Source organism: Pithys albifrons, chromosome 12, assembly GCF_047495875.1.
Source record: "Pithys albifrons albifrons isolate INPA30051 chromosome 12, PitAlb_v1, whole genome shotgun sequence".
NCBI lineage: Eukaryota > Metazoa > Chordata > Aves > Passeriformes > Thamnophilidae > Pithys > Pithys albifrons.
In genome coordinates this window covers 2,117,739-2,142,464 of record NC_092469.1, presented here as the reverse complement: position 1 = coordinate 2,142,464, position 24,726 = coordinate 2,117,739, and the positions used below count along the sequence as shown (strand labels likewise).

The 24,726-nt window shown below is 44.6% G+C and overlaps 1 protein-coding gene across 1 annotated transcript in view; it reads right to left on the bottom strand.

Moving 5' to 3' along the window:
• The window catches only part of BEAN1 (brain expressed associated with NEDD4 1), a 57,414-nt gene that overhangs the window by 15,524 nt on the left and 17,164 nt on the right, over positions 1–24,726 (bottom strand). Inside the window, 1 exon segment of the mRNA XM_071567518.1 lies at positions 3,465–3,674. Within this exon segment, the coding sequence (XP_071423619.1) occupies positions 3,465–3,674 (210 nt within the window).

Genomic DNA, 24,726 nt, shown 5'->3' with positions numbered 1-24,726 from the left:
ACTGCCCTCCAAAGGAGGTGATCCCTCTGCCCCCAGGAGTGTCCCAGAGTGTGCCCTGCCCCTCAGCACTGCCCTCCAAAGGAGGTGATCCCTCTGCCCCCAGGAGTGTCCCAGAGTGTGCCCTGCCCCCAGGACTGCCCTCCGAAGGAGGTGATCCCTCTTCATCACTGGGGCATAAAATCAGTGCCAAGGAGAAGGAGCAGCCTCTGCAGTGCCAGCAAAGTTGTGCCTCAGGACTCTCCTGAGCTGCCTGTTCCTCCTCCTGCCAGCTTCACCCCTGCCTGTGTGTTCTCCAGGGTTTACCCAGCTAATCCAGTCTCATCACTGTGCTCTTCTTCTGCCTGGGAAGGCAATTCCCCAGGGCTCCTGCTGCTCCCACCTTGGCCAGGGGACATCCTTGGGTGGGGTGTGTTCATGCAGTGTTTTCGCTTGGGTAATGTGGCACAATTTAGTTGAAGATTCTTTTGAATATCTTGGAATAGAAGCTTTTCTTTTTCCATTTCTGTGGCACTGTTATTTCTAACAAGCAGTTTGAAAATTGGCCTTTACGTTTTCACCTGGTTTCAGGGTTTTTTCAACCTGAAATTACCAGAGCAGCAGATTTAAATGTAGTGATTGAGTTTTAATAGTCAGTATTTTATCCTGCCAAAATATTGCTGTTCATAGGTTAAACAGTAACTCCACTTTGGGTTTAACAATTTAATGCTGAATTTAACTGTTGAAAGTTATCAACAATGGATGTTACATAGGAGACATTAGTTTTCTGGATTTTGTTTTTTCACTTTTGCTCTGTGAGTTGCCATGGGAGTTTGCATTTCACTTCTTTCAGTCTTAATTTTGTTCCCAAAATGGAGAAGTTAATCACTTATCTGGATATATGATTCTGGAAAAGCCAAAAGTCACTATTCCTGGCTCCAAGCGGACAAACTGATTCTGTGTTTCTTTTAGACACAAGAATTCCTGGTCCAAATAAGGAAATGAAGTGCAACTGAAGTCAAGTGGTTACTTGACTTGCCTCAGTGAACACCAGATTCAAGACAATGCATTTTTATGTGGCTCTCTATTATTGTCTTTTCTATATAAAGGAAAACACCTCAACAATACGGAGAGAAATGTACTCACAACAAATAGCAGGAGGAGGAGCCTGGGCACAGAGCATGTAATTGTTGATGCCCCACCATTTATAATTTGAATTTTTACTATCTGAAGACATACAAAGTAACCTTTTGTAACTGATTTTTTTTCCTTTTTCTTTTCCTTAAATAGAAATAATCAGATTCTGTCATTTCCTTGACAAAGTAGCTTTTAGCTTCTTGTCACCGGACCCCGAAGGGGTAAAAAATATAACTCTAAAATGAACTCCTTGATAGTCCCAAATCATCTTAAAGGATTTTTTGTTTGTTTGTTTGTTTTGTTCTGTTTTTTCAGATGGGGTGGGAATTGACACCTTTTTGCCTGTAATGATGCTGACCAATGTAATGCCATGGATGCCATCAGTTATGATGAAGCTGTGATGCCATCTCGGTGCCTGCTCTGTTTATATGCAGAGATTAACTGCTGTGGTCACACAAACAGCCTTGTCCCAGTCATTGCTGTAGGTTGGTGCACAAAGTGAAAACAGTTCTGGCTTCCCAACAAAAAGAAATGACATCAAATGCCACACCAAGGCTGTGAGAGGATGTGAAAATACAATGGAGAAGGAATCTTGTCACATATCAGGGACAATCAGCTGTTTAGGACCTGCTGTGGGCACTGGGCTGGGTTATGTTAACCATGACCTGGGGGTTGTGCCACAGGAGTTCAGTCCCACCACAAAGGTGCCTTCAATCTGCAAAGCTGCCTGTGACCTGCACACCCTATTTTGAAATTTTATTGGTTGCTTTGATTTTTCATCCCTTGCCCAGTGGCTTTCCATTGCCCCCAGCACAGGTTGTTGCTCACCCCAGCAGGTTGTTGCCCACAGTACAGGCTGTTGACCACTGTTGAGGGATTTCTTACAGAAAATGGTCATATGAATGATCCAGACTGCATCACCCCTGTGAGATCGAAGCAGCTACCAGCAAAGAATAAACAAGGCCAGAGCTGCTGTTAACTGGTAAAGGAGAAATCACTCCCTGGGAGTTCACAGCAACTCCCCAGAACTTTCTCGTAAGAACTCTTCAAACTTCTCACAGAACTCCAAAGATTCACTTGGGAACAGTCAGGATGTTTCTTCAAAGCACTGGACTTGTGAGATATGAAATATAACCAATTAGAAATGTAGCTTAATGGTGTGAGATTCACTATAGCCAATTAGCACGTAGCTTTAACCCTATATAAACCATTTGCAGTGTATCAATAAATGGCATTCTACCTTAAATCACAATGGTTGTGGTGTGGTGTCCTTTGATCCTCTGCATAATATTGTTTACTTTAGCCCACAGCACCCCATAGTTGCCCCCAGCAGAGGTTGTTGCCCACAGCCCCAGTTGTTGCCCACAGCCCCAGTTGTTGCCCACAGCACCACGTTGGTGCCCACAGTACAGGGTATTTCCCACAGCACAGGTTGTTGCCCACAGCCTCAGGCTGTGCCCACAGTCCCAGTTGTTGCCCACAGCCCCAGTCGATCCCCACAGCCCCCGATGATGCCACAGCCCCGGGTGTTGCCCACAGCCCCAGGCTGTGCCCACAGCCCCCGATGATGCCACAGCCCCGGGTGTTGCCCACAGCCCCAGTTGTTGCCCACAGCCCCAGTTGTTGCCCACAGCCCCAGGCTGTGCCCACAGCCCCAGTTGTTGCCCACAGTCCCAGGCTGTGCCCACAGCCCTCGATGATGCCACAGCCCCAGTTGTTGCCCACAGCCCCAGTTGTTGCCCACAGCCCCAGGCTGTTCCCACAGCCCCCGATGATGCCACAGCCCCAGGCTGTGCCCACAGCCCCAGTTGTTGCCCACAGCCCCAGTTGTTGCCCACAGCCCCAGGCTGTGCCCACAGCCCCAGTTGTTGCCCACAGTCCCAGGCTGTGCCCACAGCCCTCGATGATGCCACAGCCCCGGTTGTTGCCCACAGCCCCAGGCTGTGCCCACAGTCCCAGTTGTTGTCCACAGCCCCAGGCTGTGCCCACAGCCCCCGATGATGCCACAGCCCCGGTTGTTGCCCACAGCCCCAGTTGTTGCCCACAGTCCCAGGCTGTGCCCACAGCCCCAGTTGTTGCCCACAGTCCCAGGCTGTGCCCACAGCCCTCGATGATGCCACAGCCCCAGTTGTTGCCCACAGCCCCAGGCTGTGCCCACAGCCCCAGTTGTTGCCCACAGCCCCAGTTGTTGCCCACAGTCCCAGGCTGTGCCCACAGCCCCAGTTGTTGCCCACAGCCCCAGTTGTTGCCCACAGTCCCAGGCTGTGCCCACAGCCCCAGGCTGTGCCCACAGCCCAGTTGTTGCCCACAGCCCCAGGCTGTGTCCACGCCGTCCCCGGGCAGTGACCCACCGTACTGCGCGTCCCTCCGGAGCGGCGGGTGCCGCAGCCGCCTGTCCTTGCGCAGGCTGCCCACCACGATGGTGGCACAGGAGAGGAACAGCACCAGCCCGATCACCACCCCTGCCACCAGCAGTGGCGACACGAGCAGGCTGGTGTCACTGCCGTTCTCTCCATGGCTGGGGAATGCGCTGCTGGGGCTGCTCTGGTTCGAGGGAACTGCTGTGCGGGGAGAGAAGGGTCGGGTCAGTGCCAAGCAGAGACATTCACAGGCAGTGCTAACACGTGCCACAACTGAGGGCTTTGTGCAGTGCTACACATGGCAAAACCAAGGGCTGCCAAAGCCCTGGGAGAGCCTGGGACAGACCCACTGGGTGCATTCCATTCCCTGTGGAAAACCCATGGCTTAGAGCCCCAAGAGAGCCTGGGATGGACCCACTTGGGTGCATTCCAACTCCCGTGGAAAACCCATGGCTGAGAACCATTTCGGTGACTGATGCAGGGGTGTCACCAGCAATCCGGTGGCCCCATTAGTGGGGAATGTCCTGCTGGAGCCACTGGATGCTCCATAATCCTTGTGGCTTCTCCCTGGCAAGGTTCTTTGTACCATGAACTGACCAATGCTGAAAGAACTTAAGTGCACAAGGAGGAATGTGGAAATCCAAAAACTTGAGCTGTAAGCAGAGCAGAGGAATTGCACATTGTTAGAGGTGGGAAAAGACTTCGAGGTTTTGCAGAGAAAGTTTTGGGCAGGAGTGAAAGAGCAGCTTTTGCAGCACAGAACATGCTATAGGGTGTGAGAGGAGTCAGCATCCTGAGGAACTGATTTGCAGCAGGAGGGTGCTGGGTGAAGAGACTGAGTGGGATTGCTTGGAGGTAATTTCCTTCCTCTGGTAAAAAAAAAATACAAATCTATAAATGTATTATTTACATCCAATAATAAATATCCTTTTGAGACAAGCTACAGAGAGAATATCAAAAGTTAAACTGTAAGTTTCCCTTAGAGAATTAACTGGTGACCTGTGATTATACATGTGAATTAATTGCCCACACATGTATTTATGGGGTGGTAAGGGAGGGGAGGTAAATGGTAGAAACTATGGGCAAAAAGATCCAGGATTTAGCACATAGAATATCCCTCCTCACCCCTCAGAAACTGAAAAGAAATCTCCCATTTGTTGCTCAGGATCAGAAAACCAGAATGTTACTGATGCATAAATCCCTGGAGTGCCTGGATACCAAGACTGGCTGTTGAATATGGCCTGGATATATTTTATATCTGGATATATGCCAGTTGAACAGATAAAGAATTGGTTTCCTACGGAAACCAAGGCTAACAAAATTGTTCTATTTTGAATATTCTGTGAAGTGAATATGTGCTTTAGGAAGTGCAAGTACTTTTTACATGGATAGATGTTGGCAGGTAAGTTTGCAGCAGTGTTTTCCCTGCTCTGCTCCTTTGGGAATTACCACTCCATGTCCTCCAATAAGCTTGAAAAGCAGACAGTGGCTTCAAGGCAATGTGTGCTATCATTGGCTGGTGCTTGACCTTGAGAGAAATGATTAAAAATTTATAAAAAAGGGGAAATTAACACATAGTGGGGATTTGGGTAATTTTCTGGGAGAACTGGATTGTTGGCTGAGGGTCTTTATAAGCAATTATGACAACCAGCCAAGAAATGTGCTGAGCTTTTACCAAGTATTTGATGCCAAAAAAGATAACTGAATTTTCTGAAAATTAAAGCAATGCTGTAGCAGTCAGTCAAAAGCTTATGGACAACTGTCCTCTTAATACTCTTAGTGCAAAGAGGTTTGGCGTATGGGATATGTCTGAGGAGTAGATTCTGCTGATCTTATGCCAGAACTAGGCTTCCTCAAACTTTATAAAATTGTAATAATTCTTCTCCTTTGTAAGTTTTTTTAGCTATCTCTGCTGTAATGTGTCCAACAGGTGTGTGCTCTTACTGGCTTCATTCAGATTTTTGCAAATTCTGTCTTTGAAAGCTGCAAATTTCACAGCAGTGACAGTTTAAATCCCAGTGGCAGGGGATTAACACCTGAGCTCAAAGGACTGGCAGGTAATTTTTTGGGAGCTTTGGCTGACTTGCAGAAGTGAAGTAAAAATCCACCTTGTTGCCAGCACGATGAGAACATGAACCTGGGCTGTGGGGTGGCCCCATGCACTGCCAGGTTTGTGCCCTTCAATTTGATGTCAAATAGCACTGAAGTGGAGATGGTGATGAACTTGTGTCAATAGGGAAAGAACAGAGGCTTTGATGAGGCTGCAGTGAGTGCTCTCAGATCTTTTAAAACCTGGGGCAAATTCTAAATGATTCTCTAAAGAGGAAAAAGTAGACTGGATTATTTTTTTTTTGATTACTATTATTTTTAATTGTGTCTGGAAGCCAGCTGGTACCCTAACACATTGACCCTTTGGGAGGTTCCTGTGGTGCCACTCAGTGTGAGCACCAATATTTGGACCTATTTTGCTTTATAGCAAATGCTATAAAACACAGTGACTTCACGTAGAATACTCTGTCATGTGCTCTCTGCTGCTCCTTGAAGTAGTTTATTTCCAGACAGCCCATTTATCTACCATGTTCTCAGGGCTTCCTTAGCTGTCCCAAATCTTGTATGTTTTATCTCTTGTTTCTCATCATCGTGAATCTTTCTGGATTTTTTATGCTTTTAATGGAATTGAACCCAGTCTCTCATAAAGACAAGATATATTGCAATATTGCTGTCATCAGGAGGAGTGAATAAGTCCCTCTAGCCCAGCCTGTGACATGGTGTGTGCTTGGCACACTTCTGCTGTGCCCTGATTTCCGTGTGCCACTGTGGGTCCATCCTCCAGGAGTCCCACTCTGACCCTGCTGTGGGATTGCTCAGGTGACAAACTGCAGAATGGGAGGCTGTCCTGGTATAAATTCTTTGGGTTGGAATTTTTGGGAGCCAAAACATGTTTATATCACTTTTGGCAAGGGAGCTTCTTGTAAATTTTTCTCCTCTGACCCAAGTCCATCTCCTGATGATAAATTGTGTGTTTCTGTGTATAAAAATGTTATGGTTTTTCATTCAGAATAGAAGTGTACCCTGCACCTGTATGTGAAGCCCATAAATCCAACACCAATAACAGAGAGCCAACTGTTTGGGTTTGAGGCAAGTTGTATTTTTTTCCACGAAACTGCAAACTGTAAACAACACATGCATAAGTACTTTATATCTAGTGCTCTAAATATGAATTATATTGGATGCACAAACCATTGCTTTATCCAGTGCTGGCAGCTGTGTCAGAGCCTGGACACAGCACAAATGGAACCTGTCTGAGTGACCACTTACTTTAGAGGGAGTGCTAGTGGAAAATTGCCTACAAACTCTCCACTCAGTGTCAGACAATAAATTATCAAACTGCAAAATGCCTTAAATCTCACATTGTATTATTCTATTCAGAGCTGCTGCACCTCAGCAGAGCAGTTGTAAATAACTCCACGTAACTGAAGGAGGTGTGGTGCAACTTGACTTTTCTGTGCATGTTGTGCTCTCTCATCCCATTAACCTGTCTCTGAACGGACACTTCTTATCCCTTTCTAACTTGGCAGTAAGTTCTGTGGCAGTTCCGGTTGTGTCAGACCCTGCCAGGGTGAAATGCCTTGGTGTGTAGATGTGTCCTGGGAATTTGGTTTACTCAGATACAGCCCTTCTTCCTCAGTGGCTTTGACCTGCCTCTATCCCAGATGGGAGAGAAGGGAAAGTCACTTCTCCCCATACTGAAATAGTTGACTTTGGTGTGTTGAGTTGTTCTGTTTCCTTTTCTCTTCCTGGAGGCACATCAGCTCTAGTGAGGCTGAAATGGTCTCTGCAATTGATTTTCTTTGTACCCTTTAAAAATCAGAGATGATTTTAAGTTGGGATCCTGCTAAGAGGATCAAGTTTTTTCCTCTGGTTTACAATCTATTATGGCCTGAAGCTGTGTCAGGGCAGGGTCAGGTTGGATCTCAGCAAAAGGTTCTTCCCCCAGAGGGTGGTGGGCACTGACCAGGCTCCCCAGGGCAGTGGGCACAGCCCCAAGGCTGCCAGAGCTCCAGGAGTGTTTGGGTGATGCTCTGGGGCACAGGGTGTGACTCTTGGGGATGGGTCTGGACAGGCCTGAGGGTCGGACTGGATGATCCTTGTGGGTCCTTCCAGCTCAGCACGTTCTGGGATTCTGTGATGTTAATAAAGATGACAATGATTGTTATGACTGGTGGAGAGAATGAGACATGGAGTGATTTTGTTTCCCAGTCTGAAATGTGCAGGACCAGCTCATGAAGAAGTGCTTATGTGTGGCACTGGCAGGATTTTGTGTGCAGAAGGATCCAACTCTTCAGCCCTGTCAGCCTGGGACACTGTGGTGATGGTTTGCTGGGCTGGAGCTGCAGCACAGGGGCAGAATGTGGGCACTGCATGGGCACCCTGCTGGGGATGGGGATCTAACACCTCCTGTTACCCTTAAACATGCTGTATTGCCAAAGTGTACAGCACTGGAAGTGAGGAGGAGGAAGGTCAGTTTAGGATAGTGCAGAGTATCCTTTGATTTTCAAATAATCACAACAAAGTGACTCAAACCACAAAGCAATTTAAAGCATGTTCCTGATATTTTCATTTTTTCAGTCACTGGTGGAGCAGTGTTGGGTTATGCAGCCTCTGTATCAAGGGGGGTGACTGACAAATGCCAGAAAGGAGCTGACAGGTCCCACTGTGTCACATAGATACACTAAATTAGTGGAATTAACAAAGATTTTGTTGATTTTTGCCTTTACGAACAGCTTCTGTTCAAAGCCTGGCCAAGGGTGTCCCCTTGGATGCTGCCCTGTGGAATAAGCCTCTGGCTGCAGCTGCTGAGAGGCTGCTCCTCTGGGTGTTGCTGCAGTGCCCAGGAGAAGCTCCCAAAGGAGAAGGGAGGTGCAGAACAAAAACAAGCTGGAAAAGGATTTGCATCACAGGTGCTGGCTCTGTACTGAACATCTCTGCAGCAAGGGAGAGAGGGTGTTAGTCATCATTGAATGCAAAGGTCCCATGGGAGCTGAATCCTGCAATAAAAAAATCTCTGCTGGATTCAAAGCTGTTCCATTGGACCCTGAGGAGGGTTTAAACCTCACTCGGTTCCAGGGTGTCATCTGCTCATGGGAGCCCAAAGCAGAGATGATGAGGCAAAGAGCAGGGAAGGCTCTCGGTTCTTTTGTATTTATCTTATTCTCCTGTAGCAAAGTTGAACAATGAGTGGGTGTCTGGAATGGTCTGGGAAATGAACTCTCCATAAAGCAGTTTTACAACAGCCATAGAAATAGTATGAGGAAAGGAATTCTCAGTTCAGGAGGCCCAGGAGCATGTTTAGTTCTCATACACAGTTCTGCTCCACTTCTGGTTTCCACACAGAAACTGCCTCTTAAGCTACAACTGATATTCAATAATATCAATAATAATATCAATAGTATCTGTGAGGATTGCTTCAAACTTTTACCTCAGTGGGGCTTTCCTTCTGCAATGGTGCTCAGCATGTATTTGACAAAGCTGATGAATAAATACATTTTTGCTGCCAGTTGCTGCACCAGTGACATTTTAACAGGTTGCCCAAACAGGTGATATTAATTATTAATTCTAAATTAGAGGTAAAAACCTTCCTGTACAAATGATTTAGCCTTGGTTGAAGATTGCTGTGGGAGACACCTCAGCATCATCCAAACCCAGTGAATGCCACTAACCAGGCAGGACCCAGGAACTCAGACTGAGTTTCTCCACAGGTCACATTGTCTCTTTGATCTTTTTCACTGCATGTGTATGTTCTAATCAGAATTAAATATTTTCACTGATGAACAGCAAAAAATCAAAGCCTTATTCAGACCTGAGACTGTGTACTAGGATTATTTCAGTTTTATCTGATGCCCAGAGCTTACAGTGAATTTGGAACAGGGACCAAAGCTGCCTATGACCTTGAGCAGCTCCTGTAAGGCACAAAGGGTGGCCTTTCCTCCCAGATAGTAACTCTGCCTTTTATCATGTCTGCTGGCTATCAGATAATGACTTTTCTCTTCTTGCATTGACATCCTTATTATAGAGCCAGAATGAGGGAGATTGGATCACCAGCAGCCTGCAAATTGAGAATGTCAGAAGCAAAGGGAGTGTGGCTGCATGAGGGCTCAGGAAATAAATCTTTTCAGATGCTGTGGCTTTGGGGTATTATGTTGATGTCACAGCAGCTTGTATAGGTGCTGCTTCAAATTAACAGGGAAAATCTCCCAATTTTCTGATCCATGGTCTCCTCTATCAACATGATAAATGCCACTGCAGTGAGACAAATCACTCTGGAAGTATAACAGCCCACTTTCTGATGGACAATGTGTTTTTTCCCCTATTTTCTCATTCACACAACTTTGAACTAATACAGTTTTATAAGCAGGACCCAAACCTATTACTTTTCTCAGAAACTCTGCATTAGGCCTTAGAAATAAGTATAATGAGAATCCTCTTTTACCCATTAAAGGACAGTTACCTTCCTAAGCTCAGATCTAACTCAAGTTGGTAGTGCAATAATTTGTTTTTTTTTATTGCGAGAAACTCTGGGCTTTTTGGCATATAAGCTTCTCATATACAATTTCAGGAAAAAATAAAGCAATATAATAATTTTCCTTATGATTTAAAAAATATGATTGGCAAATAATTGTATGTTTTACCTTGGCAGTCTGTCTGTTTGAACTGTGATCTTGATGTCTCATGTCTTTAGGAGGTTGAGCTCTGTCTGAACTGTATCTATGTGACCTAAAGATGACACTCATAGAAGATGCAGCTCAGGCAGGACATGTATCAATAGTGGGTGGGTGAGAGGAGCAAGCAAAGGCAAAACCTTCCACAGAAAAATTTATCTCTTTACAAACTTTCCTTTCCACCTGCACAGAGAGAATGAGGAGGCAGTGCTGAAATTCTTGCTGGCTCAGTCCCACCTGGGGAGCAGCTGACCTGAGCTCTATTGCCCACTGTAGGCATTTATGAAACTGTAAATCAATTATCCACTTTGAGTACTATGGAATTGGCTCAAATTGATGGTGTTTTGTAAATGATGAATTTGGTATTGCCCTGGTGTTGCACTGAATGCTCAGTGAGCTCTATTAGCCATCATTGTTCAGCAACCCTTACCCTGCTCACATGACCTGAAACTGTGAAAAAGCTGATGAAGAAATCAGCTGCAATTAAATTCTGAGCTTGAACTGAGCCCCAGGAACCAGATCCACCTTATATACACACCTCCAGCACTGTGGCTATGTGCTGCTCCTTATTTAGGACTATTCTTGCTGGAATTAATCCTACTTCTTTTTCCAGCCTCCTCACCAGTCTTGGATAGAAGTAATCTACTAAAAACTGCACAGAGGAACAAGTGATGTTTAGTGCTTAGAAAATGCAGACAACTGGAATCCTGATCTAGCTGGTTCTGTAAGGGATGGGGTGCCAAGATAAAAGCTGTTACCAAATGCTGGAACCCCCAGATGTCCCTTTAAGGGGTGGTGCCATATGTGATACATCTTGGTTTTTCTTTTGAGGTGAATTTTTTACAATAATTAAAGTGCTTTGCAGTGCTGTCCTGCACTTCCATGTGAGTTATGGTGCTGATGTTGCAGAGTACACAAAGCCCATGGTATAACTTACATTGTCATTTGTATCTGTAAAAGCTACAGCAGGATCTGCCTGCATAAATCAAGGAGTTTTCTCATACCATTAAGAAGTGATTTAATGCCCTCAGGTTCCAGCTGAATAGGACTATGACTTCTGCTTAGGCAGCTGCAGGAATGTCAATAATAGCAAAGCAGATATTGATTCTGAGGACAATTCCAATCACCTGCTTTCTTTGTTGCTACTGGAGCCACTGAAATTCAAGGGCACTGAAAGATCTGTAGAAATTAAATATTCAAACCTTACTATTCAAAAAAATGGGAGGTGAAAATCTATATTGCTTATTATAGAAGCCCCATTTGGTGAAAGGGCTGGTAAATGGGAGTGCAGGACTTGCCACAGGGCCAGAGACCATCCCCCAGATACCTGTGCAGTGTCCAGGGCTGCTTGGTGCCATCACCCCTTCTGCCCTCCCCTGTCTGTCTTTGCCTGCCTTGTCTTTGTCTTTGTCTTTGTCTTTTTGTCTCTTTGGGTTTTTTGTCTTTTTGGGTTTTTTTTTTGTCTTTTTGGTTTTTTTTGTCTTTTTGTCTTTGTCTTAGGCTGGCAGAGCTGAATGAGCCCTGAAGAGGGAACACTCCCCACTGGAGGGTGGGAAAGTGCCTCCCCCAGCTGAGAGGCAGTGGGGCTCCTCCTGGAGGAGCAGAACATTCTGCTGCCTTGTACACTTCATTCCATGGGTTCCACATAGTCCCTTCCTCTAAACAATATGGTGTTGGTTGCTCTTTCATTTGAGGTGGCAGAGGAAGGACTTTAAAAGCAAACAAAAAAAATCCCCCACCCCAAGTGCAGCCTTTCAGAAAGTTATAAGCTGCAGTGTGTATATATCTGAGTCTTTTAAATAGAAAAAGCAGTTTCCACTTCAAGGCCAGTCTCAGCATAGGGTTAACATCATTTCTAGCAGCTGGGAAGTCAGAAGAGGCCTGAGCTGCCCCAAGCACACATATGCTCAGAGACTGATATTTACAGACACCCTGAGAATCACCTCTGTTTGCTGCACCATGTCCCTCCAGGCAATTGAAAGCTTGGGCTGGAGGTCCTCCCTGTTCCTAAAACTAGGCAATTTATTTTCAAATCAAAGATGATTTAATAAAGGGAATATTTCTAATGGAAACAGAAGTTCAGTGTGCATTGTTCTGCATTGCCACTGAGTGAGATTGGGTGAGAATAACAATAGAAGGATGCAGAGTAGGGCTAGAACAAGAACCTGGGATTTTCTGTGACACTGTTGCTGAAATTATACTCCATTTAAATAACTACACACTGTGGGAAAGTTGATTAAATTTGCATCCAAGTGATTTGTAAACCCCTCTGTAGTGAATGGTGTTGACTGTGGATTAGAACCCCTGTGATGCCCACAGGGCACCCTGGGCAGTGTCTGAACCTGAACACTGACTGCTTTGGAGGCTAGTTAGGTTTGGTGGCCCTTTGAACAAAAAGGACCAGAAAATACGTGTGCACTGCAGGGTTACAATAAAATGAAATGAAAGCTCTTTTAGGGATACTGCTCTTTTAGGGATACTTTTAGAAACTATCTGGGAATACCATCCAGCTCCCACTTTCTTGAAGTTCAGTCTATGTTAAAGGTTGATTGTGTCCATAGGTTGTTTAACACATGTTAAACTGTTGTTGTTCTTCTATTCATAGTGGGAAAGTGGCTATTAAATTGCTCCCATTTACCCAGTGGATAGAAAGAAGGAGAATTATGAAGAAATATTTTGGGATACTTGGTGGAGAAGTTAGTATGTAGGCTGATGTAAAATTCTCTTCTATCCCCTTCAACTGCATGGGTAGATACATACAGAAGGATATAAACAACTCTGAAATAGAAAAGGAAATCACTTCTGCCCCTGGTTGTCCTGATCACACATGGCTGCAGAGGGATTTTAATCTACAAACTTGCTGACAGCAATGGCTGCTTAACAAATTAAAAAGGAACCACAAAAAAAAAAAAAAAAGGAACACCTTCCTTAATTTTCTTTTCCCTGCCTTAATTATTCATTCTAACTACGTGCTGCAGAGAAGGGTTACCCTGTCAGGGGCTTAATGGGGCTGAGAGGATCCGTGTGGTGTGGCCAGTTAAGGAGTTTCTATTCAAACTAATAAAACACCTTTCCTACCAAAAAGAAATCTTGTGTTCCAGAAAAGGCCAGAATGGCCTTTGGTGTGAGGGCAATGTGAAGAGTTCACAGCAAAAGAGTTTATCACCAGCTCAAAGAGACTGACAAACAGATTTCTGGACTGATAGTTGTGTGAGATGGCTGCATGTGATGCTGCTGCTGGATCTCTTCAGTTTCTACAGCGTGAACAATCAGATGAAAAGACATCCAAAGATTAAAAGCAAGTTGAAATTTTACCTTAGTAGACAATGAATTTTTCAGTGAAGAAAGTGACAGCATGAAAATAGCTCCTATTTCATGGGACACAGCAGAAATGCAGCTTGTGAGCTGCAGAAAAGTGAATGCTGGTCTGCAAAAGGCTTGTTCATGGAAGGGTTGTAGCACTGAGAGTAATAAGAGGAAAAAGGGTGCTGGGGCAATATGGAAGCCTTGAACCTAAACTCTTTTAACAAGAGCAGTGTAATGGCAAATTACTGAGATTTCAACAGAATTAAGTTCAGAAAGGTGGCTATTTTCCAAGCTCTTGTGCTGCAGAGTAAGCATGAACTCCTGATGGTTATTGTACCTGGAAAATGAAATAGTAGAAAAGCTGAGATGAACTTCATATTAATTATTAAAAAGCTCACAGTCAGTGCTGATCTGTTGGAGAGATGTGACCTCAGAATCACCCTATTGCCTCAAAGCAATGTTTAAATGTGTGCTACCTCTGAGAAATAGCTGTTCACTTGTTTCTCTGAACTATAAATCCATGAACTTCACAGAGTATCCTGCATGGAACTGTACTGGCAAAATGCCCAGTTAGAATGGCAATGGAAAGTGGGTACTTTTTGGATTGTTTTAATTATTTATGTTTTTAAAAACTTCTGAAGTCCCCACTGTCCTGAAGCTTGAGGAAAAACATGACAATGGGAAAGGATTGAAATCTCTGCATGTATCAAGTGCTTCCTTTAACTGCTCATTCTTTTCTGGTGCATTGCAAGGTGACTTTTGAGGGGTCCCAGTCAAGGTGGAGTGTCTGGAAACTACAGCCCTGTGCTGTTCATGACCTGGAGGGGGACAGGTCCTGCCCCCCTCTGGAAGTTGGTAAGGGAAGGTGCTTTGGAGCTGGGTGTGGGGTTTTTGGTTTGATGACTTTTGGTTTGTTTGTGTGTGGTTTTGGTTTTTGTTTGTTGGGATTGGTTTGTCTGTTTTTTTGGCTACTGGAGATAAAGGAACAGATCCCAATTCTTTCCCAAGGAAGGTGTGCAACAATAAAATCCTGTTTGAACCCCTCCTGCCTTCTAGATGGCTTCTATATTGGTATGGATCTGAGAAATGTCCTAGAAGTGTTACCAAGGATAATCTCTGTGTTCTGGAGATACATCTGCACCTTATAATGTTCAGCCTGTCCATGCTGCCCTCCCACAATCTATTCTAAAGGCTGAAAACATCCAGTGCAGTGACTTTCACTCGAGATCCTCTGCTCTGCCTCGAGCTGACAGCGTGTGAGACAAGAAACATCATGCTGTTGGGATTATTAAAATAATTAATGGCTTCATATTTACTGTGTCACTTGTTAATACTATCTTGTTAAGTCCTTCTGGGAACGAGTCCACAGATTTTTCAGAGCAGCAGCTGCTGTGTAGTTTCCTAAGGCAGCAGATTCCAGTGTTGGGCTAGGGAGGGAGGGTTGGTGGTGAGAGCAGATGGCCACGTTGCCAACCATGCCCTGGCCTTGCCCATGGGCTGCCAGGGGAGCTGTGGGCAACGTCCTTGAGCCGGGAGGTGCTCAGGCTGCTCAGCGAACCTCTGGGTTCAGAAAGAAAATCGCTGCTCCTGTTCACCCCTAGGATGTTTGGAGATGAACCTGCCTGAGCAGAGACTGCAGACACAGCCCAGCAATGTGTGTGTTTATTCCTCTGTGTGTGTTTATCCCTCGTGTTTCCCTTTATTGCTGGTTCGTTACCCAAAAGCTCCGCAAAGAGAAACATGCACATCAATCCCAGAAAACTGCTGGGAGTGAGATAAAAAGTAATGAACAATGATTAGTGCATTAATTGGCAATATTTGTCAGGGTGATTGCTGACTGGAATTATGGTTCTATTTCCTCTGAGTAATTTAGCACAAGATTTCTCCTTTAATGCTTCCCTGTGAGGGTGATCCCCCTGATGAATCACAGGAGCCCTGGAATGTCCTTTGTGCTGCTGCTCCTCTCTCCAAACAAATCCTCCTCACCACCAGTCCCTGAGTTACTACATGAGGATCAATACACTGTCCAGCCAAATTATCTGGTACACAGGCTCAGTTATTTGCTCATCTCTCAGTTATTCCCAGACATGAAATTACAGAGCAGCAGACACTTCCCTGAGGAAGGACTCCAAGGAAGTAGGATGTCCAGAAGATGTGTTAGGGAATGCTGGTCCTCTTCAAGACTGCATTCATCCTGGTTTTGGGTGCATGGTGATCATGGTATGAGACCAGACTAGTTATTCATCTATAAGTTAGAAACATATCTGCAATCATTATTTGCAAGCTTATATAATTAGATTGGAATTACACTTTTTTTTTGTTATGGTTGGTTTTTTTAGAGAAGTTTCAAGTTTTATCCAAATTTTGGCAAATTATTTTTGATCTTAGTAATATTTTTCCCCCTAAACTTCAAAAGCAATTTTAAGCAGACAAATACAAAGTTAAGGTTTTATTTACTTTATAAACACCGCCCTTTGGATTCTTACTCAAGACAATTGAATACATAAACCCCATAAACTCCATCTCTGTCTCCTACAAATGTGTACATCAGAGATAATTGCTGTGATATGATCCCAAGTCAAGATTAGTATGAGATCAGTTTGCCCAATGTCAGCCTTAGTATCATCCTTCACGAAACAGCTCTTCTCATTCTCATATCTCCTACTGATAAAATTAGACTTTTTTGCTGCAACTTGGAGAATTCAGCAAGATTTTCAAATTTCCATAATTTGGTAGGAGAGCTGCTGACTCAAGGGAATGTTTTGTTTCAATGTGTTGAGTTGCAGTTTGCCTGTGCCTCCTAACTCTGGGAGAGGCACAGGAGGCTGCTGGCCCAGCTCTTCCCTCTGGTGGGACAGAACTGGGAGCAGAACTGGCCCCACACAGCTCTCATTGTCCAGGTGCCCCGTTTTCCTACAGAACATGCAGCAGAGCATCCAAATGGCTTTTGCTGGGTTCCAGAAGGGAAATCTGTGGCCTTCTTTTGTGTCTGTGAGAATGAACCAGTGCCCCACACAGCAGAGAGGATGTGCTCTTTCAATGTTAATTTAGCACTTACATATCCAACAGAGGTTTTCTGTCTCGGTAGAAAAGGTGATACATCAGAAACTTGTCTGAAGCTAAATGCTTGGTCCCGTTTCAAAAGGAAGGCATGATCTTACTGCTCCACAGTAGCAAAGCTTGAGGGTGTTCAGTTTTGCTGGTGAGACCAGGCAGTTTCTCAAACACCAAACAAGAACCTCGAAGTGCACAGTTCTGGCACATTGAGCCTGTGACCCCTTGTTTTGGCTTGTTCAGTCATGAAACCCCTGCTGACCTCCATCAGTCCACGTGTGAGCCAGTGTTGGCAGAGCCCCCTGTGGGCTGGAAGGGCTGGCAGGGACCCACTGCAGTGCTCTGGGGACACTGGTGGCACCAGTGAATGACACCAAATGTCACTTTGACGGAAGGCATTTCATAAGGGAGTGTCCCTTTGGTAGTTCACTTCACTCTGCTCTCCCTTGAATTTCCTTGTGGTGTGAGTTAAGCTCCACTGACACCTCCTGTGGCACATGGTCTCTCTTGTGCTCTGTGTTAAGTCACATCCTATTTCTGTGTATTTTTCCTGCACTTGCTATGACCTGTGAGAGAGGAATGAATTACCAGCACACTGTTTCCTTTCACTGAGCAATTAGCTTTAATGAATATTATGTGAAGATAGAAAGTAGAAATAAAGAGACTTACTCAGGAAACTTTTTTTCTTAATGCCTTCATCTCCTCTGCAGTGGAATTACTGTGCTACTGGTTCTTCATGGTGAAAATATGAGTTATGTCTGCTGGATTTTTCTTATTTTGCTTTACATTCCTTAAAAAGTGGGAGATGTAAGTCACATTCCTGTACTATTTTTGAGTGTTTCTGTGATGGCTCCTTTCTCCAGACAACAATAATTAAGATGCTGCTTTATACCTGTGTCATTCATGCTTTTTGTCATCAAGTAAACTGTCTGTCCTTCTTGTTGGTTCATGTTCTAGTGAGTATTCCCAGGGGGTTCTGCAGTACTTTGTGAGGCCTTTGCTGTTTCCTATTTCCAGTGTAGTATTTGGAGCAAGAGATGTTTGTAGCCCAACAAAAGCTTGTGAACTGACCTCACTGTGTCTTACTGAAGTTATGAATTTCTCTTGTATTTTCACTGACTGATCTCTTTGTTCCTGCACCAATTCTTCATTTCTACATGTTTCTGCTGTGCTGTCTCTTACACCACATGCCCAGTATTGAGTCAGGATTTCTTTGGGAAAGGCTGTGTGAAAAGGAGGTGTCTGCCAAGCACAGGGAGACACTCCTTATTCTCATGACACTCCTTATTCTCATGGTATTAAATGAGCTTCAAGAAAGAGAACTGCATCTCTGCACTGCTGACACTGAGCCAACAGCTTCAGTCTGAGAGGAGGAGAGAGAACAGTGATATTTGTAATCCCCTGCTAAATGCAAATCAGTTCTATGTGTCTTTCTGCTGGAGATTGCTCGCCTGACTCAGTCGAGTTCATTTACATTTGGGTGACATCTCCAAGAATTTTGCCAACACAGCTTATTACTGCAAACATTGTGTCAGTTCTGACATTTCCCTGTGCTGGAGAATCCTGGGAATGGCTGTGTTTGTTCTCAGCAGCACACTCGGGGCTTCACCAGGGGGGCACACAGGGAGCAGTGCCAGCCTTGGTCCCTGCTGCCCCTCACCCAGCGCTGCCCCACTCCCTGAGCTTTGCCTCCACAGCCACTGGATTCTGGGAACAGGACTGGCACATGGGGCAGGAACAGGATGGCATGTGGGGCAGGCACAGGACTGGACCCAGGCCTGGTCTCTAGAGCAAGATGCTCAAAGAGCTGTGCTGACATGAGGCAGGAGAGCTGTGATGTGGGGGGGACAGGGCTCAGCTGGGGACAGGGCACATCCAACCCTCCATGTGGGGACACCGGGCACATCCAGCCTTCCCTGTGGGGACACTGGGCACATCCAACCCTCCATGTGGGGACACTGGGCACACCCAACCTTCCCTGTGGGGAGAGGGCTCAGCTGGAGACACCAGGCACATCCAACCCTCCAATGGCAGGAATTCCACTCCAGATTAATCCAGCACTCCTGGGCCAGACAGCTGAATCCATGGAGCACAAAGGCTGTCCCTGTAACTGCACTAGAAGGATGCTTCATTCCCAGCAAAGAATCTTTTCCCCCTGTGATGAAGGACAAGGTGTAGTTACAAAAAAGGGGAAGGAATTGGTGCCTCAGACCAGGAGGGCTATCTAAGTCAGACCCAGAACTGTTCAGTCTTCCTTTCCCATATCCCTGCTTTGTGCATTTCCCTGGCTCTCCCACGCAGGAGGGTTGAGGGATGACTTCTCCTCCTCTCCTCAGCGAGGGTGTCATCAGGGTTCCTTTCGTTTGTAAACACCATTTACTTGTTCTGTGAACTACTGTTGTTTATGGGAGCCACCAGCAATGCTTAATAAAATGGATCAGAATATTTTGCTGTCTACCACTATATATATTTTTCTCCTCCTCTGCTTAAGTAATTTTATATAATCTGCATTTATTTGCCATTATTCTCTCCAGCCTGGCAGCTACAAACACTTCTCTTGCAATGGTATGATAGGAACAAGCCTCCTCTGTTCCCCACTCACATGGAACCAACCACATTACTTCAGTTCTGACTCAAGGCATCTTTGAATTTAGGATTTCAAGGAGGTTTTATGCCCCCTGGTCCTGCTGACTATTTTCTATTCTCCCTGTGTTTTTCATCTCATTTTCAATTCTACAGCATATAGTGTTTTCCACTTACTCATGTTTCATAACGTTAGTGTGCCAAAACATGGATTCTGCTCTTTATCTATAAAACAGCTGTGGACAAAGAAGTTAGGCCTCAGTTCAGGAAGGTGCTTCTGTGCATAGTTTGCACACTGTAAATGCACACTTGATTTTATTTGTACCAGATTTCCCAGCTCAGGGGCACAGAGGTGCAAATTCCAAAACTGTCCCAGTTTTGCCTCACTAGATTTCAAGAGTATTTTGCCTCAATGATGGGCTTGTCTTGTTTTGAAGGTTTGTATTATAGAAATATTAAAATAAAAATTACTGAAATATTCTAAAACAGCTTCATCTGAAACAGGTGAAGGCAAAGTCACACCAAGGTAACTCTTCTGACTAGAACAGTTCCTTGTCTGTGTTTGGGGTTTGTGGAGCAGCCTTTGGAGCTGCTTGATGGAAACTTCCCTTTAAACCTTGGCTCATCTTCCTGAAAAAAGGCAACCACTCACAGAAATCTGTTAATATATTTCAAAATATAACAATACCTCTGATCATGTCTCACTATGAAACAGAACTGGTCATTCTTTATATCCAGTCAGGTAATTTCCTGTATCTTTGTCTTGAGAATAGCTGTATTTAACAGAATTGAGCATCTTCTGAGTTCACAGGCCAGCACCAGAGTGACTGTCCCACTGCAGGAGGACCTGGCACTGGCACTGGCATCTTTGCCTGATGGTCCCTGCCCATGATTTCCGTGGGCCATGGTTGGTGTCTCCAGGTGGGAGCCCAAGGGGGCCAGGCCTGCATTTCACACTCACTGAGGGCCACAGTTCTGGGCTTAGCTGTTATTTTCTAAACCCTCTATGCCTTTTAGCTACTTGCTTATGAAAAGATAAGTTGTCAAATTAGAGATGCACAACACGGATAAAAGTTCTGCTCTAATTAACAGTTACTTGAGGGCTGTTGCAATTATGGCCATTGTTCATTTCTCCTTACAAAAGTTGGGAGTGTACCTGTAGTATTTTCTATATCAGCCAAGATTAACAAATAGTGACCCTCAGCAGGCAGTACCATGTGCATTAAATAAAACTTAATGCCAGCAAATAAAAGAGGGAAAACATGCTGAATAAACATCACAGCACTGGAAGAAGCAGGCCTTCAAATTTAGTCTTAGAAAGGATAAATGAATGTTGTAAGAGAAGAGGATATTGCTGTCCTTAGTTTTGATAATCCAGACCAAGGTAATATGTGAAATTTGTAGCCAGCCCAGCACCAGCATTTCTGTATGTAAATAGGGTGCATCTCATTGTAGCAGGGGAAGAGTAGATGGTGATTTCCATAACCAGCTAAATTCTCCTACTGAACACCAATAAATGCCATGAGTGCTCCCAAGAACTGAAACCTCTCCGGAGGTCAAAGCACCTACTTTTGTCTAAGCAAGTAATGAAGAAATAAGACTAAAAAGTAGCAGCAAATTCAGAGCAACAAAGATTTTTTAAACTATCATTATAACAACTAATTTGATGTCTTAAGAACCTTGAATTAGTCAGCAACATTATAAGAACTGATTTACTAAGCTGCCACTTTATTGGGTGCTGATGGTTTTTAATTTTCCCTTGTCCCTTTATCCTTTTTGGGATGCTTAAGTCTTTTTCCTAATAGAGAAGTTTATACTATAAAGATGTTCCTGAACATAAGTAATATCTTTTTGTTGCTTCAGAAGTGTGCTAGGGTGCCTGTAAAAAAGCAGTTGAGAAGTGTAGTTACATTCACTTGCTGGGTGAAGCAGTGACATTAGAGGAAGCTGCAGTGAGTTCTCAGGAGGAAGTTGGCAGACACAGGACAGTCTGGGTTAACTCCTGAGTTTGGATTTTTCCTGCCAGACTGTGCCTCTGACAAGTTTGCCATTTGTGTTTCCTTCAAAGATTGCTTTAAACTAGGTTTTCTGTGTATTTCAGTGGTCCATCACAGCATCACACAGACTAAGAGTATTCACCCACTTTTGGAACTTCCTTTTGGAGTTTATTTTAGGAATCAGTGCTTTCTTCATGTCACATTTGGTAAGTAAGAGCCTGGATGCATCTCCAGGGCAGGCTGGACCCCTGTGCAATCCCCTTCCTGAGCCCCTGCCTGTCTCTGAGGCTCTGGAGCACCCAAACCTGCCCTCACAGGGTCTGTGTGCCCTCCCTGGAGCTGCTGGCAAGGACCAGAAGAAGCCTGGATGCAAATTCCTAAGAGGATTGGAAAATTGCAAATTCCTTTTCTTCAGCTGAAGTAACTTTAAAAGGGCAGCTGAAGGACTTGGAATGAATGCAAACAAAGAATGCATCCATTGTAAGTTTAATGTTGTCAACATTTCATATTTCAAGCTGTTACGTTGTTGGAATAGATGTTTAAATAACAGTCTCACTCCTCTCCTGAAATCGGCTTTTCTGACAAGAACTGTCAAAAATCCAAGACTGGGCAGGGTTCCTTGTTTCCTCCATGGCTGTGTTCTCATCCTGGTTGATTCTGGGCAGGATTACCCAGAGATGCTTTTCCATAGGCAGGATTATATATGTACTTTATATAAAGCTGCCCAGAGAGTGATGGAGGTCATTAATCCGAATGGCCTGTGCTGATTCCCAGAGAGGAAATCTGTGGGATGAGCTGTGTGGATGCAGCTCTCGGAACAAACAGAAACCTCCTGTTAATATGAGTAAAATCTTCATGACAGGGTTATTTCAAGTTTTTGTGCAGTGTTTAATTACCTCAATAATGAAATGGGAAGTACCAAGGGTCATAAGAGACAATTCATTTGCTATAAAAGCCTCCAGTCTCAACCCCTGGGACTGGAAGGCCACACAGGTTGGGACTGTCTGTGGCTTCAGTGGGGCAAAGCCCTTGGTTCTCAGGAAAACGTGGAACTAAATCTGAAGCAGAGTTTTACCCTTTAACACTCCCTTCTCACAGTGTCAGGAAAGTTTCTAGATGGATTATACAGCCTCAAAAAAAAAAAAAGCAAAAGCTAAATGATTGGCTGGAGGACTGGAAAAAGAGTAGATGAAGGCAAGGACATCTTAAGTGCTATAAGTCAACACTAGTTTTCCAAGTGTATTTTCTGCAAAATCTTTGGTTAACCCTTGAGCAAAGATTATACGTTTGATTTCCTCTTCCAGCAAGGGAAATATTAGCTTGTTTTCTCAGCTGGAACAAATCCATGCCTTGCTTCTGAGGGCAGCTTCCCTTGGGTACATGCAGTACAATGCCTTTGTTCAGTCCTAGCAGTGGTTCTACTCCTGATCCAAGAGGATTTAACAGTGAAAAATCACCATCAGTCAAGAAAGGATAGCACGAGGAAGAGAAAGGGAAAAAGAGGGAGGAAGAAAGGCACAAGAATGTGTTTTTTCACGTGGTGATTCTGGTTGACTGATACAGAAAGGAATAGGCAAATATATTCATACTTGCAATACACTTTGAATAGTTCATGTTCTTTCCCATTAGGCTGAATTTCATGGTAACTGCACATGAAATGCAACACTTTTATGTCAGGGTTTTGCTTTCTAAATGCTAAAATTGCACTGTCAGAGTAAGCTAAGGAAGTAACTATTTTGTCTCTGAAAGCCAAGACAGCTATGGAGGGTAAAAATTCCCTTAATTCTGGGGGCTTATCCAGCTCTATGAAATTTATATGTGTTTTACTCTTCCTTTCTCCATTAAGGCACCTCTTTTACAGAGCTGTGTCTGTGTCTGTGTGCACACATCATCTGTTGGCAAACATGGCCTGTGTGGCACCATCTCTGTGGAGGCACATCCGTGTCTTGCCAGGCTGCTGTTGATTCCTGGGGTGCCATAAATGGCCTTTTAGGAATCTCAGAGCTATGGCTCAGCACACTAACTGGGAATTTATATTCCCATAATGCTGTGGTTGGGAGGCTGGATGAGTGGAGTGCTACAAAAAGCACAAAGATTCCCTCCTCCCACGTTCTTGTTTGATCCACCACTTGTTCAGGCTCTTCCTGCCAGACTGGCTTGTGGCAAAAGCACAGAGGGTTTCTACCTTGTGGCAAAATGCTCAGATGGGATGGAAATCTATTCTGGAATGTGGCCTCACTGGAAGGTCCTCTCTTGCTCTTGTGGGTGTTGATTTTGAGGACCCAAGTTTTACCTTTATTCTCTTCCCTTCCCTGAAAATTCCCTTTGCCCTGACTACGTACAAGGCTTTCCCTGTGCAAGCCTGAGTCTGAAAGGATGTGTTAAATACTATAACCTGTATTGCTTTTCCAAGAGCCACTCTGTGTGTAAGCCCTTGGAATCTTTGTCCCTGTCTCAAACAGAATACATGGAATGCCTCTGCCATCTGCTCCTAACTGGACAAATGGCAATGCCCAGAGCCCCAGTGATGCAGTGCTGGGGATCCTCAAAGCCCTGTGCCCCCCCATTGTCTCACAGCACTGGGCCACGAGACATTCCCAGAGCTCCAGGATGGTAAAACTGGTGTTGTAAAAACAGTGGAGAAAGAGGTGTTAGTTTGGGTTTCCTCCTTTCCTAGGTATTTATTTCTGAACTGCTTTCTTAGGATCTCCGTTTCCTTTGCCCTTCTCATTGCTGAGATCCTGCATGGCTGAGCCAAAGCAGTCTCTTGTGCTAAATGAGTCATGAGGTCACTGGTACAGGATGCTCCTGGGTCTGATTTTATAAATGCTGGAACAAAAGGTTCTCATTTTATTCCCTCCCAATGCCTGAGGATGTGAATCCATAATATTGGGATAGACATTAATGACACAGTGGGCAGGAGGTGCTGGAGAGTCATTTCCCTTTCCCTCTGTCATTATTGTGCTTCCGTGGCTGATGTGCTGCCAGGGTTTTCAGAAGGAGATCTTGCACATTCCCCTTAGGGACTGACAATCCAAAAACCACTGGAGGGATTGTACATAAAACAGACTGAGCAACTTGGCCATTTATTTCTCTGTTTACAGAAAAAAGGCTTTCTCAGACCAAAAAGGAGAACTATTGGACAAATAATCTTCTAATCTGTAGTTTTTGCTTTTAAATCTGCACAAACCACAACCTTCCATGCTTTTGGGTTCTATAATCTGAAATTGTGGGTTTGTTTGAAGGCCTGGATACTCACACCTCAGCTGCCAGCTGAAACCTAAGTACCACCAGAGAGCATCTAGTCCAGCCCAAAGCAAAATCCCCACCATGCTTCTGTGATGCATTTTTAAGAACTCCAGTGCTGACGAGAATGATTGACCAGTGTTGAGATTGATGGGGTAATTTTTGGGGGCAATAGGAAAGACATCCCTTTGTTTCATGTAGGTGGTTATATTTTATTCTTCTTGGTGACTCTTCTGTTAATTGACAGCTGAGATTGAATTGCTGTCTTATTCCAGCTCTTTCAAATGAAGTTGTATGTGATCAGCTTCCCTGGGAAGCCCTGGATAGCCCAAGTCCACCAAAAATTCC